At 36.3% G+C, this 21,323-nt stretch overlaps 1 protein-coding gene across 1 annotated transcript in view; it reads right to left on the bottom strand.

Moving 5' to 3' along the window:
• Positions 1-21,323, bottom strand: part of LOC124410041 (adenylate cyclase type 6) — a 77,367-nt gene that overhangs the window by 20,739 nt on the left and 35,305 nt on the right. The window contains exon 6 of the mRNA XM_046888155.1: positions 3,068-3,217. Coding sequence (XP_046744111.1) covers positions 3,068-3,217 — 150 coding nt within the window. The remainder of the gene's footprint in view (positions 1-3,067; positions 3,218-21,323) is intronic.

Raw genomic sequence — 21,323 nt, 5'->3', positions numbered from 1 at the left:
CAGCTTTTTAGAGCGATAAAATGATATTTTTCGAACGTTATATAAATTGCGCGATGAGTTTAGCCGACTGCATGATGTTGTCTAATAATTCCTTGAAACCGGAGAAGAGAAGAAGGAAGAAAGGACGGAAGGAAGGAAGGGTTGAAGCCTTGGGAGGGTGTCGGCAATCAAGCGGAAACACAGTCGCCGCCATGACTGCATGCCATAGTCATTAATGTCTAATGAGAACGCGATGCCGGGATCAAAGAGGCTTCATTACCGAAATTATACCGAACCGGGATGATCGGAGCTTGGCTAAGCCCGAAACTATCTCACCGCGGTCCTCATCCTCCTCCGCTTCCATCTATTTCCCTGCAGACGAGTTTTGAAGCACGCTCGTTTCGCCGCGAAGCCTGTCCCTTACATTTACACCTGGGCCATCGGCTTCGGCAAAATCGAAACAAATTGCGGAGGAACGGTGGCGTCGAATGAGAAATCCATGGGATTTCCCGGGTTCAATTCGATGTCGTCAACGAACCCGTTCTCCACAGGATCTCGTGGAAATAGGGATTCATCCTGACCGAGGGGCCGATCACTCAAGAAAGTCATTTTAAGGAGGTGGTGGGAGGGAGGGAGTGAAACTTTCGTTATAGAAAATCTTTCGTTTCAGGAATAACTGAAAAATATCTAATCGAAAATTCCTTTTCACATAGTATTTAAATTATGGCAGTGTATTCTGGTGGAAAAAATAGAATAGAAATTTCAATCTTCTGAAAAATTAATCGCTTTTCGAATAACCAATAGAAAAAAAAAAAAAAAATGCCTTACCGCAAAAAGATATTCTTGAAGTAAATATCAAAAATTTCTTTTTTTTTTTCAGAACATCGTACTGCCAAATCTAGAATCTTTTGCGGAAGATCTAATTTCTTTTTTTCAGGACACTCTTATTTATCGTAATCTAATTATTGTTCTTTTTCTTTTTTTTCTTCTTCATTTTTTTTTCTTTTTTTTACTAGACAAAAATTGTAAAAAATAGAAAAGGTTCGAAACGACAATAATTATATTACATCACCCATGCTAATCAAGCTACATCTGTAAAATATTACCAAAACACTTAAATTAAATTGCTTGTATTTTTTGTAATTATTTTGTATAATTGGATTCTAACGGAACTCTGTGTTAAAAAATTAATACGAGAATTGTATTATTTATTTATTTATTTATTTTTTTTATTCTTCAATGCAAATACGCAACGCGTTAGATCCTTCGCGATAATTACAATATTTGAAGAAACTCCCACAGTTTTTTTTGGGGGGGAATTCCGGACGAAAGACTCCCCGCAAGGCCCGATTCAAAATGGCATATAACAAGCGGAAGACGCACCCTCAGAGCAAAGTTTAGGATCTAATCCTTAGCCCAAGTAGAGGACTTGATGTCGTGTTACAGCAGTAACTCCTGCTACCGGCTTTGTAATGTTGTTTACGAAATTAGATTACGCTTATAGGGAAAAATTGCTGGGAACTCGAGCAATCGGTTCAGATTCATAAATATTCATCAATCTCATACCGAAGGTTGATTGATTATCTTGTGAATAGTGATTAATCGATGTGTGTATTGATTATTGTCCCCATTTCTAATGCACACAGTAGGTACACGATTTGTTGTAATACAGGTCAGTGACTGCTGCTGCTGCTGCTGCTGCTGTTGCTAATCGTGTTGTTATTATCGCATGCAGTTGTGCAACAGCTCTGTCTGCTATAATTGTTAAAATTTACTGCATAATTACACTAATCGAATTTTTATCACCCTGTACGAAATCAATTCTACATATTTTTTTCTGCGAGTATGATTAATGAATATCTTTTTAGCGTACATCTAATTGACTTTCCTCAGTCGCGTTATTTTTACAATCATTTAATGTGTATACGGGGAATTCTCCATGGGAACTCAATCAACGTTTGACCCTCGTTAGTTTTTATTTTGTTCAAAAAATTTTCTGAAATTCTTTCAACTCGGCAAGAGTACCCTGAATTTTTCATATTATTTATTAAACTGATTGATTATTTATGAGTATTGAGAGCGATTCTGAAGAGGACCTTTTTCAAAATTCAAAAAAAATTCTCAAAACTTTTATTTTTTACTTAGAACATTACTAGACCGGTTCTATTTTTTTTTTCTTTTTGTCTTTTTTTTTTTTGTCAATTTCATAATAAAACCGATCTTGAAATTTTCTAAGTGAACAATAGAAGTTTGGAGAATTTTTTGGGAACTTTTAAACCGTTTGAAACAATGTTTTAGTTGAAAAAATCAGTCAATCATTGGGCCAGTCTTGAAATGTTTGGAAAATAAAATACGGTTTTTAAGAATTTTAAAAAACGTCTTTTTCAAAATCATTCTCAATTTTAATAAATAATTAACCAGTCGAGTGAAAAATTTGAAAAAATTCAGGGTACCGTTCCAGAGTTGGGACAATTGCTGAAAGAATATTGAAAAAATTCCCATGGAATTCCCCATATGCACTACGCATCCGCTGCATGTATCTGCAATTGACGATTTTTCAGATTTCCGATTGATTGACACGGAATTATTTTCTGCTTTGACTGTGTTTATACACACAGAATTATTCGTCGATTAATTCGATTGAAGTGCTAACGATTCAGATTCGTTTTATTGGAAAAATCAATTATAATGAATGATTGAAAATAGTCGCTGATAGCAAATTCACACCGAGCTTTCCACAAGTTTCTAGCAAATTAAAAATCGGGAGAAAAATGAAAAAAAAAAAAATGGGCAACGATGAGATTTTATTAAAAAATAAATAAATAAATAAAAAAAAAAAAATGTAGTAATCGGCTCTTTTTTGTTTTAAATATTATTTCTAATTTTCCCTCACAAGGTTTCACTCAGTAGTCGGAATGGATCGGCTTTCACTCGACAGAATTTCGAGAGTTCTCGGATATCCCTAGCCGATCTTGTCATTCCAAGAGATTAGGGGACGAGGATGAGGAGGAGGAGGGGTGAAACGGCTCGCTGCCGAAACTTGGCCTAGACGGAAATAATGTTTGTCAAAGTTGTTTGCTCTGTATACCTGCTGTTGGTTTTCCCTCTGCGTCGTAAGCCGAGCCTCGACGCACTGTCGCGTCTCAAGGAAGGCTTGTCTCTGGGCCAATTCCCGTGGATGATGAGTCAGCGCTCCGGCCACGTTCGTCCCGCCGACCACAACCAGAGAGCTTAAAAGCTGAAACAGGAAAAGCCCGAATAGAAGGGTTAGTTTTCAACCGCAGGCGGACGTTTTTGGTTCCTTTACTTCTGTGCGGCTCTGGCTTTTTAACTTCCTGTTTCTCTGTTTTCAAAAGAAAAAGGAAGTCATTGTAATCAGGCCGAAATTGAAAAGTTGAGTTTTCACTAGATCTCCATGTTTTGAAGTTTAGAGAATCACCTCCGATCATTTTCAGAAGGACGTCTCTGTGTGTGTGTGTGTGTGTTGTCGGATTTAAATGATTTTTTGTCTCAATCGACGCGATTTTTCCGAACTTAGAACTTGTTGGATTTTGGCTTTGATTGGTTCAGTACGTTTTCAACTATTTAAATAACAAAATTCCAAGAAATCTAATAAAAATTGTAATATTTTGTGAATGGATTGAAATAAAAATTGGTACCGTGAACTTTCTTGGGTCGTTAATCACGAATCTAAGGTCAGATTTGCAAAATTTGAATTTGGCGTATTCGATAAGTTGACAAAAAAAAAATACGAAAAACTTTTGGATTTTGATGGAAATTGGTACTCGTCGGTTTGTTTGGTGGATTGCGCAATTTAAACTGGTGGAAAGAAATATAAACATATTCCGATTTTCGTAGAAATTGGTAGGCGAAGGTTTTTTGGGTCACTGACATCAAATCCAAGGTCAGACTTCGAAAATTTGTAATGGCGGATACATTACAGTGGTTCAAAATAAAAAAAAAATCGTCATATTTTTATGTAAGATGGTATCCAAGGGCTTTAAAATCGTTAATTACAAATCTGAATTTCTACTTAGAAATTCACATTGGATTTTATTCTTTTTTTTTCCTCTATGAAAAGCCGTTTGTTTTAGTATAGTTTTGATCTAAATTTCTTTTACTTTTTGCACTATAAAGGATACTCAAATTGCTGCATTAAAACGCATAAAGAATTCGTACAGACATTTTGCTCCATGTATAGCGATGGGTAAAAAAATATGGTTGCAGAGATTTTGTCGTCGTGTCTGAAATGAATCAACAAGCGAAATTGAACCGGCTTCTTTGGATTCCGATTTATTTAACCTCGAGGAGGTATTGTTATAGTGGCCATGTTTCTCGGCACGTTTAGATCACGATCATACCTTGAAAACTAAAAATTTTTTTCAGATTCATCGATTTCGTAAATGTACGAATACTTATTCACCATCGAAAATTGTTATACAAAAGTCATCTTTTATTTGAACGGAAATTCTGAACGTAAATCATAAAAATTTTTGGCTCTAATGTAAAAAAAAAAAAAAAAAAAAAAAAAAAAACAGCTTCTTCAAAAAAGGTAATTCATTATTCTGACATTTATAATAATTGGCTTGAAATGTACCTACGACATTTAACTCGAAGAAATGTTTTCTCTCACTTCAATAATTGAATCATCACTAAAACCACAAGTGTCAGGATATTAATTTTACGAAAATCTAAAAATTTACAAAATTCCTAACGCGAAAGAACGTAATGTAAAAAAAAAAAAAAGAAAAAAGAAAACAAATATACAGACGCTAGGCGAAAACAGCCACGCTTGTAAAATCTTCCAGCACGGTGTAAACGGCCCTTGAATTGCGATTCGAGTCACGTAGATATGGATCATGGAGAATATTTTTCGCAGGGATCTGCAGTACGAGGGATGAAATTGTACCGTGATATCGTTGACCGAAGCCCGAAGCCATAATGTATAAGGCAACGTGAAGTTGGCGAGTAAGTCTACTGACTGCCAATGAACGGAAATTGGGATCGTAGGATATATCGGGCATGTTGCAAAACGCTGGGGTGAGCTTGCGGTCGATGAAACGTTGCACGGGGATTGTCAGCTTCCGGTGGAAGCTCTGCATGAGGCAATATGCGTCCGAGATGAGTGGAGATGAAGTCTGTTGTCCGCGCGATGGACAGTAAAAAGTACTCCTTGGCCTTCGTAAATTAAACTGTTTATTTGTACTCTGCAAAGATTTTTCGCAGAAGTGCAGGGACTCGGCAAAAGTTTAGCTGCGCGTCTAAACAAGATTCTACTCTACATATTTCTACATACTTATCCAGTTTACCCTTTGACTGTTTTAAAGTTTTACATCTAGCAATCAAAAATTTCAAAAATCAAATTTTTATGTTTTTTTAAATACGATAATTCCCATGTTTCTATTTTTACTCTAAGCGTCCTAGATTTTGACCTTTCCATATTTTCGTATTTCTATACTTTGAATTTTCAAAAATTCTACAAGACATAGTTTCGAGTTTTTTTTTTTTAAATATGCCCTGATTTTCAGGCTTCTCTTCATTTCTACGTTCATTTTAACGATTCGATATTTTATCTCTCTCTACATTCCAACTTTTCTACATCTCGAAATTCAACGTTCGTAAATTAGCTCCATCGATCAATTTTTCCGTCAATTTCTCTATCTCTCGATATCAGTATCTCTACATTTATTCTGAAGACTCGACCTTCCGGTTCTCTATAACATTACCTTACCTTTCCACCATTCAACTTTTCTACACTCCAATACTCTGCTCTGTATTCAACGAATTGATATTTTGACTCTGTTATACTTTTCGCCCTTCCACCCTTCGTTCCAAAGTCCTTGAACCTAATAGCCAGCCAACCGACGTGGAACTACGTTTACACCCTTCGTCGAGTGGGCGTCGAAGTTCCCACAATCCAAACCGTTTCATCTCTCATCTCCTTCCACGGTCAAGTAGCGGATACCCTAGGGTAGTTGGTAGCTAGATAATCGTCGGTGCAAATGGAGCTCGAATAGTCCGATACAACCAGCTGCCTGCAGGATGATCCAGGATGCGGAATTGTTACAGGGATATGGATACGCCTGATTAATCCCCGGATCCTTGTTCCAGAGTCAAAGCCTTGCGTCCCATCCTCAAGCCTAATCCAGGTATTAGACTACGAATTAACCGTCGATCCTGAGCTTCGGTCCTTCGAATACTTCGCTGTTCACGCAACTTATTTATAGCGAAATTTTTCCTAACAATAAGTGCCAGTGAGAAGAAGGAAATGAAATGCAGTTTACTTCACCGTACGAATACTAGTTTTGTCTTTGCTTCGAGCTTTGAATTTTGAAAAATTACTCGCAATTGATTGCGTTTATAGACTTTTTCAAACAAGAAGAAAAAACAGAAACGGCACTTGCAGCCTTTCTGATTTCTCCTCTTCAATTCCCAACATGCGAGTCTTGATCAGACCCAATAGTCCTAATGAAGTTAAGATCGTTTCGTTGGCCCCGAGCCTCGAGGAGTCGTTAATAAAATAATCAAGTCCCTCGATCACTTGGAGCAGCGTCGGTGGCCTCAGAAGCATCGCATGACTGGCTCTGCTCTCTTGTTTGATTCGACGTTGGGGTTCTTTTTGCGAATGAGGGAGCGAAGAAAACCTTCCGCAAAAGAGAAAAAAGAAAAAAGAAAGAAAAAGAAAACACAGAAGGTATCGAGGAGCGTACGAGGGTCGAATATAATCACCGTTTGCAACAGAATTGAGAGCCAGAATTAACTCTCTTCTACGTCTTTCTTTCCGTTCGTTCGTTCAGACGCTCTCTTTGAAACCCGACGAAACCTGGTTTCCTGAATTATTGAAGTTAAGTAGGTATACGACTCGCTGTGAAACTCCGGAATGCTCGTGGTATAAAACGAAAGCATTGTTGGTACAGATCGAAGAGTTTTATTAAGTTAAAATTGGACTTCAATATTAAACAATACGAATTGTTAATACAATCAGAGCAATTTATTATCACAAATTTATTGCCCAATTTAGCAAAGCTTCTCAATTACGGTGGTGTTTTACTGTACCATTTTATATACCATGACAAATTCCCTGGAGAACGCAGCTTTTAATTTCTGTCTTATTATTATAAATATTGTTGCCTCCAACACGGTACACTGTGTACGAAACACGAATATGTTTTTTTATTTGATTCCCACTTATGTACATACGTCTGGTATAAACACGTTACATGTACACACATAAGGGATGAGTATATAAAATGAGGAGTGACTCTAGCTGTGCAGCGAAGTGCGTGAATGGACCATTAAACGCCGGCTCCCGAGGGGCTCGACGATCCGGCTATTTCACCTCCTGGATTTTCCCCGAACGCGAAAAAAGGAAGTGGAAGAAGCAGAAATAACAAATGGAAAGAAGTAACCATCCTTTTTCATGTATTATAGATTCCTTGGTCATTATTATTATACGTATATACATTCAATTATTATTTCAAGACTTATTTTTCCACCTGCCATTTCTATTATTATTAATTATTATTATGGTTGTATATTGTTGTTATATGCTATACCACCCAATTTCCTCGCTTGTATGCTTGCCTACTGTATCACTAAATATAATTGGTTGTACTATGCATCTCGCATTTGTTAATTAATTTAACGATCGTGTTGAAAACGAAGAAAGAGAATATATCAAGAAATTGAAACAAATGAATGAACAAATAAAAATTTATCAATGTATGTATGTACATGTTTCGTAATTACGTATATTACGCAATAATAATGATTATGATTATGATGAGAATAAACTTGAATGAATTCCTGTAATTATGCTACTTGGCTGACGTAATTAAATTGGCTCTGTCGATTTGAGGCCACTTGACGCATCGAGCGTAAAACTTTTGACCAGAGACTGAAGACGATCGATAAGAGAGTCGAATACACGACGATTGAAAATGAAAAGAATTGCGGAAGTTGAAGTGTCTCGTTATTACCAATCATTGTAAATCGCACCATTTATACACAAAAAATTCAAAATCCTCTCAAGTATCGCTGATCCTCCTACAAAGTACAGCTTTAATTAGTTCCCAGAGTGCGATGATAATTGATTTAAGAATATTGAGCTTTGTACAATCCACCGTAAATTGAAATTGATTCATGCTGTGATTCATGTTCATGTATATATGGTGTTGAAGATATATGATGCAGTCGAGGCTTTTCCTCTCTTCAATCTTTATCTAGATCGTCTGGAAGAAAACAGCGCAACTTTGTCTCGTTCACGGTGTGTATAATATAGTTTGTTTACATAAGAGCTTCGCTCTGCCAATATATCTACATGCAGTATGTACATCGCATATGAGATACCTATGTACCATATGTGTATGCAGGGGATCAGTCGATATGTTGAGCAAACGCCCGCGTACCTATAACGTTTATCCGCTCGAGAAAGTGTTTTACTGTATTTCGCTCACAGTTCATCGCTGTTTTAACATAAATTCGTTGATGCACCTTTATCGGATGAAACACTAAGACGGAAAATTTACCCTCAGCTTGATTTACCCAGTAAATTCCAACTTCGTAGAATAAAGAAGAGAAAGTAAAGTCGAAAAATTGAGGTAGAAGATTTCAAGCAATCCTAAATTCTTACCGAATTTTCATCTGTCTATATTAGTTGTATTGGGTTATCTCGTGAAAATGTCAAACAAGCAATTTAACGCAAGGTAAACCCGCCTGGATTTATGCAATTCGAAATACAATATTACAAAATCCGCCTACACTTATGCAACTTGAAAACATTTTACAGAAATATATTTTCGGTTGTCTAAATGCAGGAGGATTTTTGGCAGAATATCCCCCAAATTGCATAAATGCAGGCGGATTCACTCCATGTCAAATTTTTCAAGTGAGATTTTCAAGAAATAACTCAGTATATTTGAGACTTCATTATCTTTTTAATAATGTTTTCCACATATTAAAGGAGGCGACAATTTTCACAAGACGTGAACCGAGTTCGTTTCTTCCCAAGAAGCACAACGTGGTCTTGTTAAGTTTACTTTCGCACTTACCGGAGTCTCAAAACCACACTTGAATGAAGAAGCCGGCTCCCTCTTTTTGAACCTCTTTGTTTCTCTCTCTCACTTTCTTACTCAACTAGCGTTGTCCAACTTGTTGCATAGCTTTAAAGTGTAACCAGACATGATTAGCGTTCCGCCTTTCGGCAGAACAGGCGAGAGACAGAGAGACACTTTGCAGTTCTCGGAGCATGGAACCTCCATGGGTCTCTAATTAAATCGGTGTCTGCCTTTGGCGTCCTTTCACTGACCACGGAGTTCAGAGCGAGAGTGTGTGCGTGTTGATATTAGGATGCGTGCTTTGATCAACCTCGGACCTGCTGAAATAGCTACGATGAAACGACACGCAGATAAACCGCATTCTCATCACTGTATCTCCATCTGAAGCCGCATTGAAATAAAAGTTACAATTTTTTTTCAGCAGGATCGTGGGAACGAATTACACACAAGATTTTCTACCATTGAAAATTAATTTTATGTGTAATTTATAATCTTAGATCTTCGCCTGTTTTCGCATTTTCAAGAAAATCTTCTCAGGTTACGTACATATAAATTTGACGAAAAATATACTGAATGTGTGACTATTTCGTTACAAAATCAGCAAAAATGTATTGATTTTCAAGCCGCTCGTTTCCTCAAGAAAACAATTCTTACGCAACGTAAGAAAAACCAAACAAAAAAAAGTAAAACAAACAATAAACGTAAGTTTTTTGTGGCGAAGTCGTTCAAAAGCGTATATGAAAATTGACGCTCGTAATAGTGACAGACTGATGTAGTCAAAGTCGTTAAATTGCATTCAGAGGAATATAAGGATGATCTTGTAAGAACCCGAAGCTCATCAACTCTATGATGATATTCACGTAACGAGAGAGGAAAGCGATAAATTGAGTAAACAATATCATAGTCTGGTTTTCAGACGGTATAAAAATTGTCACGTGGAAAGCAAACCTCCTTAAGAAAGTTCTAAACGAGGATTAATATTTTCTTTAACCCTGTGGAGGCGATCAAGCCCATTCTCCCCTGTTATTCTCAACCCGTATTTTTCTCGCAAAATCATATCACAAGTTTATCTTGAGGCTTGCGAAATTACTCACTAACCCTTCTCACGTTTCAAGGAAGCATATTCGAAGTATTTATACTCTCAACCGATTCCCCGTAGCTTTGCAGAATCTATAAACCGTAAATTTACCGGCAACGGACTTTGACTTTGTCTAGACTAGTTTCTGCGGGTGCCTGTATGCAGGTATATGTATACCTAATTCCGTTGACCCTTGAATGATTCGATATATCGCCGTACTCGAGTCGTTAGAAAGAACAACCCGCGTCGTCGAAACTGAGGTGAAAAAAAAAAAAACTCATCTCGGATAAATCCCCGGAGGTGTTTTTTTTTTTTTATTTACGTTTCTTTCAGTTTTTTTTTTTTTTTTTTTTTGTTTTGTTTTATTGGATACGATATTTATTTCTTCACAAAGTTGATCTGAATTTCTGTGCAAACTCGAGATTGATTAGAAAGCATTGAGGTAAATTTTTTGGGTATGAAAAATTCATGCTGAAATACTGTAAAAGTCAATTAGCAATATGAAAAAAACAGATAAAAAATGTATGAGAAAGGTTCAGAACACAGACTGCAAAGTTCTTGCAAAATCCCAAGAGGTGTAATGTATAGCAGAGGAGTAAAAAAAAATTATGAAGATTTAGCGCGCCGATTCGTCTCCATTATTTGCAGCTTATGCGCGGACCTTGGCTAGCGATTTTTCACTCTTTTTACGACTCGAGGGGCGGTTTTGGGTGTTTTTTCTGTCTTATTTTCTTCGCTCTGCCGAATTAAAAGCGGCGGTAATCGGACAAAATATCACCACTTTGATCCAGAGAAGCGGGCGCCTTAAGGGCATTTGGTACTCCTACCTTTACCGACCGAGAAAACTCGCCATTTTTCTTCCTATATTAAATTAACAAACGAACGGAAAGGGTTCAAATTTCGACAGCGCGTTACTCTTTCGTTATGGAATTGAGAAAGATTAATCATATCCCGAAAATCGTCCAAAAAATGGTTTTTTGACACGTGTTACTATTCTAACATTTCCTGCATTTCAGAGGCTTAATGAGGAGTAAAATAAGCCATCGTGAGACGGTTTTCATTCAATATTGAAGCTGCTAGACAAGAACTAGGTGCTAAAATAATTTCGTGAATAAAAGAAGCTTTCACGATCAGAAATCATTAATTTTTTTCGACGATTTTCGAGATATGAATAACTTTCCTGAATTCCGGTACAAAAGCGCGATGCACTTTCGAAATTTTCACCTTTTCGTTCGTTTGTTAATTGAATATAGGAAGAAAAAGGTTGAGTTTGCTTGGTCGGTAAGGGTAGGAGTTTTACACGACCTTAAATTCGAAAACAATTCGCGCTTCGCGACCGAAACTCGGAATATTAATATCGGTGATAATATATAACCCCATAGGTATCTACTATATCCCTTACAATAACTATCCAGAAGGACGAACAATGCCAGCCGTCGAGTCTCCCGGAATATCATATTCTGGAAGTGACAGGTTTCGGCGGTGGCGAAGGACTTTGTCCTCCAAGACAATTAAGTATGCCTACGCGCGGTTTTTGTCCTCGTCTTTACCCTTCGTCGATGTAGCTGCGTTTTACAATATTGCGGTATACCTGTATAATACAATGTAATGCGAACACGCCTGTCTAGCGAACCGGATAATATTTCAATTACCCCCTGATTATACATGCATATAGGTAATGTATATTATTACGTAACGAGGAGATGCGGACCTAATTTCGGCAAATGAATGCCGTCAAATTGACGTCAAATCTCCAACTCAGCCCGATCGATTTTCTCATTAAACGTCCTGTCCTCTCCCCTCTTGTCGTGAATTTTGAAACGAGTTTTCGAGAATATTTGTAACCGACACGATGCAAAAGTTTCAAATTTTTTGCAACACTTACATCTATATTATGAAAACAAATTTTTCACTTGTTATTCCGTATCCATTGATGTAAAAATTTCCTTCAATCGAATGGAAGCTTATTTTTTCACCGATAACAGAAGATATCGTAATTCCGAATCATTCAATTTGGATTCGGCGCTTTATGGATTTGTTTTTTGCGATACCGTTTTTGCCAGTTACGCGTATAGACGAGCTAGAAGGAAATAAAAATTGAAAAAAAAAAAAAAAAAAATTCTCAAGAGATTCCTTGATCTCCAACCCTCGTCCTCTCGCCGAGTAAAATAACATCAGCAGCTCTGCAATTTATTCTCTTTTGAAACTTTGGAAAATTTATTCTAACCGCAAGCTTGCCACCGTATTTTTCTCATTTTATCTCTCTCTATTTCTCTGTCACGATTCTGCGGTGAACCTACTTTCGGAATTTTTCACATTCCGCTTGTAACTTACTCCTGTACATTTTATACATACATATATTTTACAACAATGCATGAAACACTTATATTTGAAATTTCTTACAGAATATTTTTCAGGGATTTAAAAAGTATTAGATGATGGTATCTCGTTTTTTAATTAAATAAAATAAACCACAAATTCAGGGGTGGTTTCGATTCTTTTGTAAGAAAATGTATAAATACGAATTAAAAGGCGGGGGGGGGGGGGGGGGGGATTAGAGAAATGCACCTCGGGCTTGAATTTCCCGGCTTATGGTAGTGACAAGTCTGCAGGGGACGAAGTAATTACATCGTTTTGTTGTTTCGTTCTGGGGATGGAAACAAGACAGCACAAGAACGGTCTTGAATTGTTTCTGTTTGACCAAGTTGGGAGAGGAGAGACTTTCGGTACTATACAAATATACTCACAGTTTTCTCAAGTCACGATACAATAAAGAGACGAATGTAGTGAATGAACTATAGATACAGATACACTATAGATATGAAAACCAGTTTGTTTTACCCGTGGAAACAGGCCACAGGTTTACTTCCACTTTCGTTAATCACACTTATGGTTGGGAAAGTGGTTACGTTACTAATTTTACACCCTGTGCATGCAGTGTAAAAATTTGACTTGAACAATGAAACTGTACCCAGGAAAACCAACAAAGTACATATTAATATGTGTATATAGTTCTGGACGCTGTTAGGGAGCGAAAAAAAAGAAATTTAAATTTTTAATAAAGAAAATAAAGGATGAAGAAAATGTTGAGAAAGAAAATACAACCAATAACAGATTTATCGAAAGCAATCAATTTAGTGGCTGTTCGATCCTGCAGTCGAAACAATTATCTCTAAATAAAACTAGTGTTACAAGAATTAACGAATTCTGAACCAAGCATGCAACTGAATTCGATTATAATTAGTTGAATTAGAAAAGAATTCGAAAAAATCAGCGGTTTTTCGTGAAAACTGAAGCGAAAATTGTTAACAATTTTTTCTAGACGTCGTACTAAACTGCTGAATTTTTTTTTTGCATGATAAAAATTTTACTTTATATTCAATTTTGACAAATTATAGGTCGGTATTGTTTTTTTTCCGTGTTTTTTTCTTTATTTTTGGTTAGCAAATGAATAATAGAAAAGTACGGAATGTCGCGTAATTAATTTTCTCTGCACTAAAATCTCGATAAAGTGAAAAAGTGTGGAAAGAAAAATTTCATACGATTTCATCGATGAAAATATTACTCGTGACGTTTCATTTATGTATATGTATATATATATATATATATATATATATATATATATATATATATATATAATATATATCATGAAATCTGACAAATTTTAATGAAATTGTTCAACGAATTATTACCCCTTTTAGAGCTACGTGACGTTGCTGCAGCAATCCCTTGCGTAGGGATCGTAAAATCTGGGAAAGGGAGAATTTACATGTATATTGTGTGTACGCGTTGCGGTCGTTTCGCGAATGCTTTTAGTCTCGGTGCCTCGTAGCGTTTTTTTTTTTTTTTTTCCCTCATCGTATAATTCTTACACCCCTTCGTCGTGTACTTGCGAAACTTTTTTTTCTAGCTAGTCTAGCTCATCAAAAGGAAACAATTTCTCGAATAAATCACTCAATTCTACAGACAGCTTCTTCAATTTTCAACCGCCGCACGGGTTTCGCTAAAATTTCAGACACAAGAAAATTAAGATGAAATCTCATTATACAAACAAGATTTTTATTTCGGGACAATATAGTATAATATATTTTTTCTCATAAATGTAATCTCAGAATAAATTGTCTCGATTTATTCATGGTATCAATTAAGTTTCTTTCTTTCTCATTACTTTTCACTTCTGTCCGCCTTATTATTATATAGTTATATGTATAATATGTGTGTAATCGGTAACGGAAAATTTTTTCTAATAACCGTGGAAAACGGCTTGACTATGAAAATAAAAAATAAAAAATAAAAAATAAAAAAATCGCAAACATAAATAAACAAATAAAATATCAAAGTAACGACTGGCGGTATTTTTCCGACTCGTTAAAGTTATAGCCGTTGAAAATCGAGCGCTGCGCGCATCGTGAAGGGAAATAAAATGAGGCTAAATTTTGTGCCGCATGGCAGGCAGCTGATTGACCGGCGTCACGATCATCCGCACGCGAGATCCGTGGACCAAAAAGCGGATTAGAAACAGCGAGTTGTTGGGGTTTGGTCCGCGGATATCGCGTGCGATGCGTTTATCACGCGATATCGATTTCGGGAAATATGAATAATCGGCCGGAGAGCCTTTATTTCCGCGTTCGAAAGCCGCTCGAAAACTGCGGAAGGGAGGCAGAAGTCAGCCTTCGAGGGTGGGGGTGAAACACTAGAACCGCTGATTGACAGTAGAACCCAAATATCGAATTCTCAAAGAGGATAAAACGGATAAAATATTCTAATTCGTAGAATTGTAAAAAATTTTGAAATTTTGGTCTTGGAACGAATAATACGATTTTTGAAATTTTTCGAAAAAGTTGAAAAAGACCGGTTTTCAGCTCAACCACCTCCGAGAAATCATCGACACCGCAGATCTACCTTTTTTTCAGACTGATTTTTGTGTATAAAAAGTGATTAAAAACGATAAAAAAAAATTTCTAGGTGACTTAAGAGTGTATTTATTAAGCCTAACGAAGCCTATATCAATATTTACGGTTAAAAGTTATTTAAAATATTTTCGAAAAACCCTTTTTTCGCCCATCAGTTGGGTTTAAGACCCCCTTTCGAGTAGTGAATATCCCGTTCGTTAGATACAACTTTGACGTCGCTCTAAGGGTTGCAAATGGTAGAATAGAGATTATACTAGAAGCAGGAAGAAAAGCTCGCCTGATATTACACGAACCTAATTAACCGCCAGCTGCAAAACGTGCGTCTTACTTAATTCGGTTTGCGGACGGCGTTGCTGGACGACACAAAGAACCTTTTTGCGACAATTTAGCCGCGCCGCAGCTTTTGGCAATTTCGTTCTGAAATATCTTCCGCTTTGGTCTCGCTGCGACGGAGGTTTTGTTCAAGATTAATGGACCGTAGAGCGTGGGTAAAAAGTTGGGAGTCGAATAAACCGAAGCGGCAATGGCTCGTGTAAGTCGTAAAATTAGCACTCAAAAGACTGATTGTAAATCAAAAAAACTGAAATAATTTGGAAAAGTTTTTCTCAGATCTAGAAAAATTAATCGACACAGCTAAAATCGATGAAAGAATCATTTACCGAATCAATAGAAAATAACGAATAACAAACATTCAAATCGTACATAAAAAATCTTAAGAGATTCTCAAATCGTTGAGATATCAGTTTGTGTCGTTTGAATTTTCCTGGATTCATTTCTACCTGATTTTATACTATCTTTCTAACTTTTGGGCGAGACTCTACGTGGCCCGTTCATATTTAATGATCTCTCTAAAAAAAACTCTCACTCTCGCTCCTCAAATATTTGTTAGTCATTAATTTTTTTCAGGACACGCTTCTTGCGCTCGCAAATTCTACTCGTGTAACCATGAAATTTGAATCCGACCTCCCCGTGGTTGCGATCACCAAGTTTCCGGTTCGGCGCCTTCCGGTCACCGGAATGTACGACCTGCTTAAAAACCGACCATTTCGTTCGACTCGAGCCTTCTTTCCGAATTAGAACGTTTATTTAAAAAATTAATTAGAGTCGAGTCATCGTAGCAATGAAATTTGTCTTATAAAACGAAAAACGTGAAACCCAAATTATTGTACTGAAAAAATAATTACGCTGGGATAACCTGCAGTTGAAATAAATCTTGACAAACGTTTGCCGACGAAACGTGATTAATTCAAACAAATTTCCAGGCTCATGGCGATGATTGACTGGCGGTTGAGTCGTTCGATTCGAAGGGCTAAAATAGCCGTTTGAATGGTAATATAGATATAAAGGGACCGTATTTGCACTGCCTGATTGTCAGAGTTATACGAAAACTCTGTCCGAGGTAGAATTATTGTATCTGACATAGAAGGACAAGCAGGTTAGCTACAACAACCGGAGTATTAATTAATCCTCTCAAATTTTAATTAGTCGTAAACAAAGTGTAGTTATTAATTTATCCGCGAGGGAATTGTTCGACGAAGCTTAGGCTTCGTTCACAGCCGCTGGACCCCGCCTCTTCACTTCACGAACAGATCTTTTCAGATCCTGTATCAAGACCCGAAATCCTTCCTTGTGGAACAATTATTTCCTCCCTGTCGATTATATTGATCAATTTAATCGGTCGAAAGCAATAGAAAATTGTTGGACGATCAATGGTCGTACATTGAAAAAAAAGTTTGCTTGTGTCAACGAAATTTTAAGGCTAATATACATCCGAAGAAACGTTGTTTTTACTGAAACAAAAATTTTAGTAATATCTAAGAAAAGGTTTGGTATCACAACCTCGTAGATTCTGTTGCGATTGCGAAATCAGATTTAAACAGTGAAATTATTTTGTAAGGATTGAAAATTGATTGTTCGATTGTTGTAACTGAGAAAACTATCGTTTGATTGTAATTTTTGCTACATGAATTAAGCGCCACATCGAACAATGAGGAAGAAATATGCCATTGTGAATTGACATGGCTGATTCAATGGTATTCGATCACGATTGGTTCAGTTGTGCTGATTATACTAGACAGATGCTTCGAGTCCCTTCCAATTACTGCTCATCTTACTTCTCTTGCGAGAGATGATTTTTAACGCGTTACAGAAAGTATTTTGCCACTTTAACATATAATTTTCTGGATTTTCCACGCAACATATTATTTGATAGCGGTAATCAATTAGCAGCGTTCATGATTTCCTAAATTTGCTAACCTTTATCCACCGAATAGATTAAGTGAATTGTATGAAGCGATTAAGTTGAATGTAACAGTCGATATTCAATATTTTGATAATACTATGAAAAAAGTGATAATTCATTACATTGACAAAATTAAAATCGAGATTTGACTGTAGAATTTTTCAGATTTTTTTTATTGATTTTTTTTTAAAAAGCAAAAACGTATCTTCGAGTGTATACGTACAATTTATCTAGTAAATAAATACAGTGTAATCATATTCAGTTGATTTTTGTCCAAGGTTCTTCACCTTGCTGTAAGTATATAACCAGTTTTTGTATAATTTTGTATAAATTTTGTATACACAAAAATTGTAGACTTTTCATACCCCATCACAGAATCAGTTTCATTTTCTTATGCCTTTCCAAATTCTTGCTTGAAACATGGTAAAAAGAATTCACGCTGCATATTATAAACTATGACAGATAACTTAAATAATACACATGGCATAACGTATAAAGCAGATTGAAATATCTCGAGTTCTTTTCGTTTCGTTTTGAATGCTGTGTACGTAACATCTCATGCATACCTATACAGTATGCATAGATAGCAGGTGTTATATTATACATGTAAGGTATTTCCGGGTCAGCGAAGACTCCCGCCTCTATATATTATACAAATATAAATCTCCGACTCGATGCGCGACATTTTCGCCTACAATGCCGTCATTTTGACGTTTCCCTCTCCGTGAGAGTATAAAGAGCGAGTAAAAACGGGTGAAAAAAGAAAAAAGAAAAAATACTTTTTTTTTTAAACTGGTACTACATATATATAATATGTACGATGTATATAGGTATACAGGTATGTATGTATTTGCATGGCAAACGCGATAAAATTTACAAACCGACGCAAATGAAAAAAATATAACATTGTATATAGAAGAGGGATGAATTCCTAATTATTTTCTAAATTATAGAGAAGCTTGCAGATTTTTTCAATTTCAATTCCTTTTTTTTTACGTTTTATCCATTAAGACTAACGGCAAAAAAATTGGTCACCATGACAAGGATGATCGACACGTATGGTAGGGAATCGTTATTTAGTTTGCCGTATACAGTATAAGGTAGGGATTCGATTAATATATTCTGTATAAAATGGTTAACGAATTATTTGAACGAGAACTAAAAAAGGGAATAAAATCGATACAGTATGAAGTAACATATTTTGTGCAATTCGTTTTGAAATCAATTTGTTATTGGAAAATGTTCTTATGACGTCAGAATCTGGTTGTCGGCGCCATTTTATCACCAGATAACCTAAGTTTTTAATTTTAATCGATGAAAATCGTAATTCTTGGGCTTCCGAATTACTAATATCACATAAACGCATAAATTAACAAAACGTAATCAATAATCTGTACGAGCATCCATACGCGAAAAATTCCCGGGCAACGATCGGCCGTTAGCCTGGTTACATTAGTTATATTTTTTTCCACCAGATGGCGCGTTGCAAAATAACAATCGCAATACTAGCAAAGAAAAAAAATTTCACACAACAGCTTATCGTCTTCGTTCTTTTGCTTTCAATTTTCACATGGTGGATGACGATATTCCTTCGCAGGATCAGCGCTGCGAGTCCTTCAACGCGTTTCCATTCAACCAAGCAAGCCGAGAGACTTTCGATTTGAATTCCCGCTGCGTGGGAGCGAGTTACGCATGCAAAAATTTATATCCCGCATTCATGAACGAACGCGTCACCGTCACGGCATTGAATCGGTCGGTATATCTATCAGGTATAAGTTATATCCATGCAGGAAAGCTCGCGCAAAGCTTCGGCAAAGCTCGCGCGCCCCAAACTTAAAGCCACGCCAAGGGGATGGTGGACTTCCTCGAGGAAAGTACGCCTGCACACGTCTTCCTGTCTGTATATATATATATATATATATATATATATTACATGCATCCTACACATGTATGGATGCACACTCTCGTCGTGTGTATGACCTAGTCTTCGAACATTGCACGCTTATAGGTATATATAATGAATATCGTTTCCGCTTCCCAGTCTCGCCTTGGGTACTTCAGCATGAGGAATAAATCAAGGGTAATTTCATCCTCTTCGGATGTTTCGGATGTTCAAGTTAATAAAATAGCTGATGCAGGTGTAATCGATCATTTTACGAAAAACTTTGCAGTCGATCGAACGATTATAATATACAGCAGTCTAAAGATGGTGCGATTTTGTTTTTTTAATACAATTGGACTTGAAATTTGAATAATTATATTCTCTTCATTTTTCTGCCAATTATATTTTATCGCATATAATTATTGTATGAATCCTCGACATTTTGCAGAATCTTTTTTTTTACATCGTCGCTATGTCAGGTTGGAATTTACCCTGTTTTTTTTTTTTTTTTTTTTTTTTTTATGAAAAATGTCTTTCATTCCAAATTAGGGTTGGTATTTCATGAATTTTTTTGAAAACCCGCTTTCGGATTAGTATTTTTATACCTACGATCTGTACGTGAGCAATTCCATCCAAATTCAACGAATGTTTCTCATGTTCCTCGAAATTTTTCTTTAATTGTCCCAACTCTGATACAACACTAATTTATCATAAAATACTAGTAATTATTTGCAAGTATAGAGAGTGATTTTAAAGAAGGTCTTTTTTTAAAATCTCAAAAACTCTATTTTTTCCAAACATTTCAAGACATGATGGACCGATTTTTCCTATTTTTTTTAACCACTTTTAATTTTTTTGATCAACTGAAAGATTGTATAAGCGGTCTGAAAATTCCCGAAAAATTCTCAATTCTTGTATTTTTTACTTACCTACAATATTTCTAGACCAGTTTTACTATGGAGAGATTTTTCGCTATTTTTTTTTTGCACATTCTACTTGTTTCATCAACTTAATAATGAAACCGGTCTAGAAATGTAAATAAAAAAGACAAGTTTTGAGATTTTTTTGAGTATTTTCAGGCCGTTTAAACAGTGTCTTACGTTAATAGATGAAGAAAATTTAAAAAAATTCAGGACACCGTCTCAGAATTTACACAATTGCAGGAATTGCAATTTTGAACAAAATCGAAAATGGCAAGGGTCAGACGTCGCTTGGGTTCCCATGGAATTAATTCCCCATGGGCATCTCATTTCTCCAGCAGCACTCTCCTTAGCTCTTCAAATGTGATTTCAAATGTTTCACGGTGTACCTGAGCGTGCAATTTGATAATCTGGGGCATCGATCAGCCCTCCGCAAGCTGGCTGACCAGCCGGGGCCTAACCAACCACCCCAATTACTCGAGAGCTCGAATTATCCCGCGTACAATAAGCGGAGGGTGCGTGCGTTGGTGGCGATGCCAATTTTCGGTCTGGTCGCGAAAAAATTTCACCCCTCTCTGCAGGTATTTTTAACGCAGAAAATTGGAGTCCGATCGTCGTGCGAAAAGCCTCGCGAGCTTTAAATCTGAACACCGTTATAATTTCCCACAATTTTTGGTTAAACATTGTCTATGATTTTGTTAATCATTTTATACTATGAAGCGTAAATTATTCCAGGATATTAAGTTCGGAATTTTTTTTCAAAAGGAAGTCGAGGTTTGTAGTTGCATAACCGTGATATAATAATATATGTAAAAGGTAATCATGTTGATGTGAATTACATACTTTCGAGTGAATTCCAAAAGCCTAATTTGAAATTCCTACTGGGTGAACGTAAACTTTTGAGCTTTGAGAATTATAATAGTTAGAATTTGAAACGTTTCCACGCCAAGTAAGCTAAAGCAGAATTATGCAAACACGGACTGTTGGATTATTCAATTCCATGATGTACGGATCGTGTTGTTTTCCCTGCCGTGCAGTCAGCTATCCCGTAGATTTTATTCATTCCAGACTGCGTCGCGCGGACGGGATATTTTGGGTTATTGAACGGCAGGGGAATTCCGTCTCAAATGCGTCTAGTCGATTCTAATCAATTTTTTTTTCTTAAATTTATACTGAAAATATTGTTCCAAATGTCAAAAAAAAAAAAAAAAAAAAAAAAGCTCTTAATATCAATATTTAGAGGTGCCTCATCG

Source organism: Diprion similis, chromosome 8 (assembly GCF_021155765.1).
Source record: "Diprion similis isolate iyDipSimi1 chromosome 8, iyDipSimi1.1, whole genome shotgun sequence".
In the NCBI taxonomy this organism is placed as follows: Eukaryota; Metazoa; Arthropoda; class Insecta; order Hymenoptera; family Diprionidae; genus Diprion; species Diprion similis.
The sequence above is the reverse complement of the archived record's forward strand: the minus strand, read 5'-3'. Positions and strand labels throughout refer to the sequence as shown.